The following is an 8,456-nucleotide window of genomic DNA, read 5'->3' as shown; positions in this document are numbered from 1 at the left end:
TCAAATGTATGGCTCTATTCTGACTTTGTCATTACTCAGCAGAATGGATGCTTTCTACAATACCTGCAGACTACAAGTTGTGAAATAACTCAACTTTTCAGCATTTTGTGAAAAACTGCATCTACTGTACAACACGCCAAAGTCCTCTGGTACTTAGTGTGTCCAATATGCAGACACAAATACAACCACGTCATGACAAATGTGGGTAAAAAAAAAACCGTTGACCCTTTTCAAGTTTCATTGAGAAAGCTGAGCCGACCCCTACAAAAAAAAATAAGTCAAAAGCCAAAACAAGTTCAGCCTCTTTATTTTTAGTCCAAACAACCCATGCTGCAAGTCACTGAACTGTTCTAGAGTGTTGGAGGTCACGACAAATACATCAATACAGTTGATCTGATGTTCACACAGTCTTCATACAGAACTCATTTGGTCTTGTTCAATGTTCCTGTATGTCCACAGGTGTTATGGATCTGGACATGTGAATATAGCTTCTTTTTTTTCCTTTAAAATCAACTAAGACATACAAGACATCTAAAAAAAAAAAAAGGGAAATAAAACTAAGAAGCGTCAAAAAGCCAAAAGATTTTCCAAGATTCAGCTGAATGAGTCTTAGCAAATCCAGTGCAACCTAAGACACGTTCCGCTGTTCTGCTTTACACCAGCCGAAAACTTAAGACACACAACAAGGGGACGTAGTACATTAATTTTTGTCTTCTGATTTCATTATTCAGATCAATATAAAGCATTTTCCCTGAATAATTTCTTGCACAGTACCTTAATTTTTTTTTTTTAGATAAATTACACAACGGAGCATTTCCTCTTCAACAAGACAAGTGATTTGCTTTGTAAAAGCCCTGAAAAGGCCGACAGGCAGAGCGAGCTTTTGCAGTTGACATTTTGTATTGCTACATTTAACATTGCGGAATTTTCATTTCTTGCATAATTTTTTGTATGTAATTTGGCTGCACCAAATAAAATTCAAATTATCTCTTTCATAGCACCAAAGTACAAACAGCCAGCCAATTTGTGGGCCGGTCATTTGACAACAGTACACAGGGGGTGGGCAGTGCAGTCTGTTTCATCCACTGCGAAGTGATTAGGTTTACAAAAAATGCCAAGTAACATAAAACCGCTAAAAATTGTGTATTACCAGACAAATAAAGCTACTCCTCAATCAGTACAAACAAGTCTGGCATTGTTCGGATGCAGCCATCCGCTTGTTACGTATCCCAGGTTTACTGTTCCAACACTGCATTTTTAAATTTTTTTTTTTTGTGTGTCATTTCTGAGGGATACAAACACACTAGGAGCTATGGTCGGACACAGTACACGGTAAATGTTTGGTACAGTAACATACTATACCAAGATCTGAAAAATAAAACAGCATTTCCAATCAGTATTTTCAAGATCTCATCTGAATTTTGAATTACAAAAAGCTGAAAAACCCTACATCCTCATTGCATAACCATCATCTGGGTTACCTTTATATTTTAAAAAATAGCTTTTTTAGGGACCGTGGAGAGACAAATTGAAGCTTATCATTTGGGGAGTTTCAAAAAAAAAATAAAATAAAGAAAAAAAACCATTCAGCTCTATAAAAATCCATACCCAAAATTTTAGCTTCAGTAAGGGAACTAAACGTTCCAATTTTCAAAAATACTGAATCTCAATTACTCAAGTTATTTCAATATATTTCAATAGCACCAGCTTGTAGATATGGCAAGTCTTGGATTTGGTCTAAAGGAGTAGTTCTCAATTTGAGTCCTTGGGATCTCCCAGTCCTGCTGATTTTCTATCCTGTCAGATAGTTTTTAAATCACATTTACCTGTTGTACCAGGTCTAAAAAACCCCTGATCAGAAGAATGGAGTACCTGGCAGTATAGAAAACCAGCCCTACCACGGAGTCCCAAAGACTGGAGTTGAGAACCAGCAATCTAAAAAGCATATCTGTGGTGCACTTAATAAAAATAGTGTAACCCAGACAGCTGTGAGACAAATTGTTGAATCATCAAAGAACTAAAAGTGCAGTCCCACTCCAGCACGTTCCCAGACCCAGGTATCTAACCCTGACCACAGTACAGCTCTCCAGTCTAGGACAGCTGATGGGGAGCTTCAAGCATTTCCATGAGAAAAGTGTCGATAGGCGTGTCACCAATCAGCTTGAAGAAGAAAAGATGCTCCAAGCACTTCAAGCCAATGGAACGCAGTGCTGGCAGTCTAAGGAGGAGCTTAGCAAACCTGTTCGGAGCAAACAACATCATTTAGTTGGACTTAAACAACTAACCATACATTCGTGAAACTGCCACTGAATTATGTGTGCCTTGTGAAGTGACCGGGAGGGGGGGGGGGGGGAGAAGAAGGCAACGACTTTATTTTGCCATTGTAGGCTACAATGAAATTTTCCAAAGGAATTGAATCAAGTGCAACTGGTCTAGTCAGAAAGGCACGAACTGATGAAGCCTCTTGGATATACCAAGTCCAGTTGCACTTGATTCAATTCCTGTGGATAACTATGACCTGGATGAATGAGAACATTCACAGATACAATGACATTTTGTTTTCTGCATTTAACCCATCCTATTGTATAGGAGCAGTGGGCAGCTGCAGTTCTTCTTTCTATTGCCTTACTCAGAGGCACAGACAGGAGTATTAACCCCAACATGCATGTCTTTTTGATGGCGGAAGGAAACCGGAGCACCCGGAGGAAACCCATGCAGACACGGGGAGAACATGCAAACTTCACACAGAAAGGACCTGGGATGGCCTGGGGTTCGAACCCAGGCCTTTCTTGGTGTGAGGTAACAGTGCTAACCACTGGGCCACCATGCCACCCTTAATGGTGCAAATGTGTGATAAAGGTGCTACATGAGCTTGTCTCAGCAGGCAAATTTTCAGGGGGCTTATGATGTAAATGAATAATAATAATTTTTTAAAAAAAACCCACGATAACGTGCCTTAAATCCTGACTGATAATCGACTATGGTCTAAAAAAAGCTGGTGTCCCTATCCAGCCATGTGATTTTGCTTGCAGGGATCAGATAATATAGTTTATTGATGGATTTTAGCAAAGCCAATGACTCCTTCCAGTGGCAAAAAAGCAGTAATACCAGTTATCAATAACATTAAAAGGGTTGTAATACCAAAAAAAATAAAATAAAATGCTACAACCATGACAAGCCTAGTTCACCATGACCGCAGACGCTAGCAAAAGATCGTTCAGAAAATGCAATGTATGGCTATCAGTGTAAACAGATTATGCCAACACTATTGAAGCAAAATCGTTTCATTCCTTTTACCTTCCTTGTTGCTCTGGGTATTTCTGCTTGCAGTAGGCCTCCAGTGATGCATAGACTTTCTCTCTGAGGAGCTCCACCTCACTGGTGTTGGAAAGCCCTTTAGCATCTGCAGGACAATGTAAAAAAAAGAAGAAGAGAAGAAGCAAAAATCAAACTTTTAGAACACTGTAAATGGGAACAAAATACAGAGCATGCTTTCTTAACCCCCCTCCCCCAATTTAACTAATTAATTAATATGCACACAGTTTTGAAAACAAATCTAAATTAGATACGGCAACAGTGTTTTGGGTACCTGGGTTGAAGAGGACTATGGCTCGGAGACAGCCAAGCTCTGTCTTATCCATTTGCATGTCTCTCATTTTACTGACAAGCTCAGTAAGAACCCTAAATAAAGCAGAGAAGATAAAAAGGGGGCAACTGTGGGGAAGTAATATGTAAAGTGTTTGCAGAAAATACAAACAAGTACAAATAATTTAATCGTCATAATTTCCTAACATTACAATCACTGTTCAAGACAATATACTTGTCTTACTGCAAGTCTGAAGAAAAACTGTGGCAGATTACGTACAATGATATGAGCTGTCATACAAAAAGAATTACCTGTCAAATATGGCGCCCACCTCTGCACTCTGCACATTCTCCCTGGGGAAAACACTGATGGTTACTACGCAGGCACTGAAGTGTTGAACGACTGAAATAAGACTGAAACTACTTGAGGATACCCGTGACTGTGGGTCTCTGCTGACGTACCTGTCAAAAATGGCTGCAACTCCTCCGCTATGTGCATTGTCCCTATGCAGTTCAGAGGCAAGCAGGACGCCATCTTTCAAAGCAATGGAGCGATGGGAGAAGGAAGCAATCAGGAGCTCATTCCACCCTGATGAACAGAAAGACACGTTAGAAACAAGTGGCAGTTTGGACAGCAGCTATTTCAACACATCTCTTTTAACAATATCAAAAGAAATGTTTGGTGCAGCAAAGATGCACAACACTGACCTTACAGCCCATGTAGCGCGTGATCAATGTTAAGGGAATGCACTTCTATTCAAGGTGTCACTTGGTACTAAATTCCTGTATGCTTATAAAGGTTATCAGGTTTTTAATTTGATTGGTCTATTTTTCCAACATTCAAAATGGGTTTGTGAGCCGCAAACTATTAGGATTTCATTTGCAGCGTGAGGGGAAAAAAAAAATGAATGAACCTACAATTTGCATAAATTCTCAAGTAATAGCAAATTTGTTATTCAAGTAGGGGCTTTTAAGCTGCCATTTCAAATTCAAGGACCGGCAAATTCCCAATTTGTACTCATGTACTCTATTTTTAACAATTAGCATTAAATGTGTGGATTTTGCTGGGTGTAACTAAAACATGACTTAGTGGCAGATTTATGATTCATGTAGTTATACTAAATACAAAGGGTCTAAAAAGAAGTTTTTTAATTCCCCCCCCCCCCCAAAACAATTACAGCATGGTAATATTCAACAAGTTGTGTCCCTTTTTTCCCCGTTGATGTGGTTAACCACAGACCCTCAGTGTTCACTGACACCCACTACATTTTAAGAGGCCAGAGTACCCTATTCTGCCAAAGCATCCTCACACTGCACAGACCAGAACATGTGGTGGTAAATGCCAGAAAATCATCGCTCAAGAATTCCAACATTTACAAGTAACAGGAATATTACTGTATTCCTAACATGATATGCCAGTATTTGTGAACACATGTATTTTCTGACATACAGTCCTCGGTTGTGGTGTGATCTCACTTTCAAATTCAATTCCACGAGCACTGACACGACAGGATACTGACTGGTTAGGTGGTTCATGAATAAGTGGTCAGCTGAGAGGGTATCACCGACATGCTGACAAGACTCACCAGTTAGACTTGTCAGGAAAGATGGGCTCACCATTTTTCAACCCAACCAGGTCATTTAAATTAAGTTTCCTTTATTATTCCCCTTGGGGAAATTCAGTTACTGCAATTTAACCCATCCTGGCTGCGATCTGTGTAGCTAGGAGCAGTGGGCTGCCGCCTTCATGCTGCATCCCGGGAGCCAGGACCTTCTTGCTGTGAGGCGACAGCGCTAACCACTGGGCTACCATGCCACCCAACTAAATACATTTATCTATCCTTTATCTAGCAAAGCACTAAGGGTCTCTGGTTCAGCAACCTTTACTGTGATGAGCAGCAGACCTCATGAGTCACAAGATGTTTTGCATACCCTCAGACAATAAGCTTTTACAATAGTACAAAATTTCAATAAATCAACTGCATATGAAATTACCTTTCTATACTGGTTATCTATGAATTCTACTGAACTTCCATTAAAGCTTTTAGCTTCTTTAGAGTTAAGTTTCATAGACTCCAGTTCATTTTGGTCAGTTTTTTCATTTCGATCGCCATCCTGCATATCGTCAATATGCTCTATCTCTGCTAGATAGAGTACCTGTAGTTTAACCTATAATCTTAAAGACTTTGCTTAACTTACTGACATCTATGGTGATAACGGTAACCGCATTGATGTTTGACCACTCCAAATTCCAGAAAGTCATCAGGCAGATATGGTCTGCCATATCTGCCTGATGGCAACAACAGCTTTGTTTCTTCTTTAGACTCGACACTACCTGCCTAAGCGCTTTGGGTGTCCAGAAGAGCGCTATATAAATGTAATCATTATTATTATTATTATTATTCCACATGTGGCTTCTATCGTGAAGATGCAAACACTTTCATGGGAAATCCTATTTGAGAGTAAACATTCCATTTTCTTAAATAAATGAGTGTTAGAAAATATCTAACAGGATTGTACCTTTAAAGCTTCCTTTATACAGACCTCGCTTTCCTCTTCCACAGAACGTCACAAAAAAAGTAAAATAAAAATCATTGTTTCCAATGTACTGTTTTAACTGTGGTACACGATAGTCCAGTCTTACCTGCACGCAGAAGAATGACTTGGTCATCAAGGGGCAACTCAGAGAAGTGGGGAATCCTCTTTGCCCACTCCACCAAGGCAAACAGCTGTTTATCTGCAGTCTGGCAGATGTTGGTAACAGCATCATGGGGCTGAAACCAAACAGTAGGGGAAAAAAAAAGCCCCGATGTCAAATTTAAAACTAGTATTTCCTGGAATTACATGAAAACTGTAAGTCTAAGCACCCCCCCAACAATAAAGAGATGCCATCTATTCTGAAGAATACATGTCACTGCATTCCACAGCCGCCCATACAACCCCACTGACAGGCGTGTCTTGCACACTCACAGAGTTTGCTGCAGAGCCTCCGTCAGAGTGAAGCTCAGTCCTCTGCTCCACAGCCGTCTCCGCTTCCAGGATCTTCTCCACGGGCATCTCCTCGTTCACGGTGACACTGCATTCCAGCTCTCCCTCCCGCTCGCGGTTCCTCTGTCGCTCCTCCTGAACCGCTGCAAGTAGCCAACGCAGGAAGCCGGAGTGGAGCAATGCCGGAGGGTTAAAGAAATGTGGGAGAGTGATTAATATTGGGTAAATGGAGAGACAGAAAAAAATAAAAAGATGGTAAGAAAAAAGAGGCACACTAATGTATGGGAGGGGGGGCAGAGGGGAGCTGGCACTATGTTAAGTGGTCTGTTTTTCCCCCAATCAACCATCACCCCCTGCTTGACAATCTACACACAGGTCTAACACAATGGGTTAATTCATTAAGACACATTCTTAAACATAATCTCATTGACTCTTCCAGTTATACTCATCAAGCCCTCAATTTATCCATCACTTTAAATCCTTACATTTTTGGCGTTCATCTTGGACCACTAAAGAAGGAGGGAGAGAAAGAATAGAGGAAAATAGAGGGAAGAGAGGGAATGGGGTTAGTTATGTAAACCTGCCCCCCTCCCCCAGTCTCAACCCTTCAGGAAAAAAAAATTACTCAAATAATTCATTTCAACACCCAACTCTGCACATTGCAAAAATCAAAAATCAAGTTTGGGGCAACAATTTAATTGGGAAACAATTGGCATAATCAAGAAGTGTGAGGGGCCCCAAAAGAGGCAGATTAATTGACAGCGGTTCAAGGCGTAAACATCCCATCCACTGATTTTTACTTTGTTTCAGTTGAAAATTTAGGTTGATTGCAGCATTAGGTAGGTCTCTCCCTCCTCCCAAAACATCGTCAAACACAATGCTTTTTTTTTTGTTGTTTAATTCAAGTCATTTCTTGATTCGTATTACAGATGAATTTCATGGCCTCCGCTCGCTACCAGCGGTGCTCAATCGGGCTGTGGAAAACGGTTGCACACATGGCTGAATACATCCGCTCCAGTGATGTAAATAGGTTTTCAATGTAGTGAGGCCCTGGGGCCCACAGGTGGTCATGAGTGGGTCCCAGGGAAACTGGGTGCGCCCCCAATAAAAAGGATTTTTTTGACAAATTGTAGTGTTAAACTTGTGTTTGATGTTATATATATAGTTATATTTATGGTTAGATTCATGTATGTGTTGAAAATGTATCTGAATACAAAACAATGTCACATCATCATGACATACTATACAATTCAAATAAACAAAACAGTGTCCGAAGCAACACAATATCACTCAAATCAATTATAAGTCAATTTTACTTGTATAGCCCAGTATCACAAAGTAAACATTTGCCTCAGGGGGCTTTTCAGCCAACACAACATCATGTCCTTAGACCCTCGCATCAGATAAGGAACATCTCCCTAAAAAAAAACTTTAACGGAGACAAATAGGAAGAAACGGCCAAGTACACATAAGAGTCGAGGATAACACATGTGAACAAAACATTCAATTAAAAACAAAATGGTGTCTGTAAGCACCATAGTAGCACCAAAATGAATTATGATACACTGCATAAAGCCTTACTTCCTCGGTCATCATTGACATGAGCAACAGCTGCCACGTTAGTTTATTTACCAACAGACCAAATCACCGTGACGTCTCGCAACAGTCACTCCCGGGTAGACGAATGGTGGCTGATTTGAACTGCAGAGATATGTGAAATCGGCAAACTTTGCTATTTCTGTTGTCATTTTCAACTGTAGCGTTTAAAGATATATAGTTCAACACGGTGGTCCAACCTATCTGACGTTTCTTCATCCATCCATCTATCCATCTATTATCTGAACCACTTATCCTGCTCTCAGGGTCACAGGGATGCTGGAGCC

The 8,456-nt window shown here is 40.5% G+C and overlaps 1 protein-coding gene across 2 annotated transcripts in view; it reads right to left on the bottom strand.

Annotated features, from left to right (window-relative positions):
• Positions 1-291: 291 nt before the first annotated feature.
• rxrbb (retinoid x receptor, beta b) overlaps positions 292-8,456 on the bottom strand; it is a 15,236-nt gene continuing 7,071 nt past the window's right edge. The window contains exons 5-12 of one of the 2 annotated variants that reach the window (XM_056286882.1): positions 7,059-7,082; positions 6,556-6,716; positions 6,230-6,359; positions 4,048-4,174; positions 3,898-3,939; positions 3,590-3,681; positions 3,298-3,403; positions 292-2,239 (exon numbers count right to left, since the gene is read on the bottom strand). In XM_056286882.1, the coding sequence (XP_056142857.1) occupies positions 2,092-2,239; positions 3,298-3,403; positions 3,590-3,681; positions 3,898-3,939; positions 4,048-4,174; positions 6,230-6,359; positions 6,556-6,716; positions 7,059-7,082 (830 nt within the window). In that variant the 3' untranslated portion in view covers positions 292-2,091. The remainder of the gene's footprint in view (positions 2,240-3,297; positions 3,404-3,589; positions 3,682-3,897; positions 3,940-4,047; positions 4,175-6,229; positions 6,360-6,555; positions 6,717-7,058; positions 7,083-8,456) is intronic. The other variant, XM_056286883.1, reaches the window with a different exon arrangement.

The sequence above is a fragment of the Lampris incognitus genome, chromosome 9 (assembly GCF_029633865.1).
Source record: "Lampris incognitus isolate fLamInc1 chromosome 9, fLamInc1.hap2, whole genome shotgun sequence".
NCBI lineage: Eukaryota > Metazoa > Chordata > Actinopteri > Lampriformes > Lampridae > Lampris > Lampris incognitus.
The sequence above is the reverse complement of the archived record's forward strand: the minus strand, read 5'-3'. Positions and strand labels throughout refer to the sequence as shown.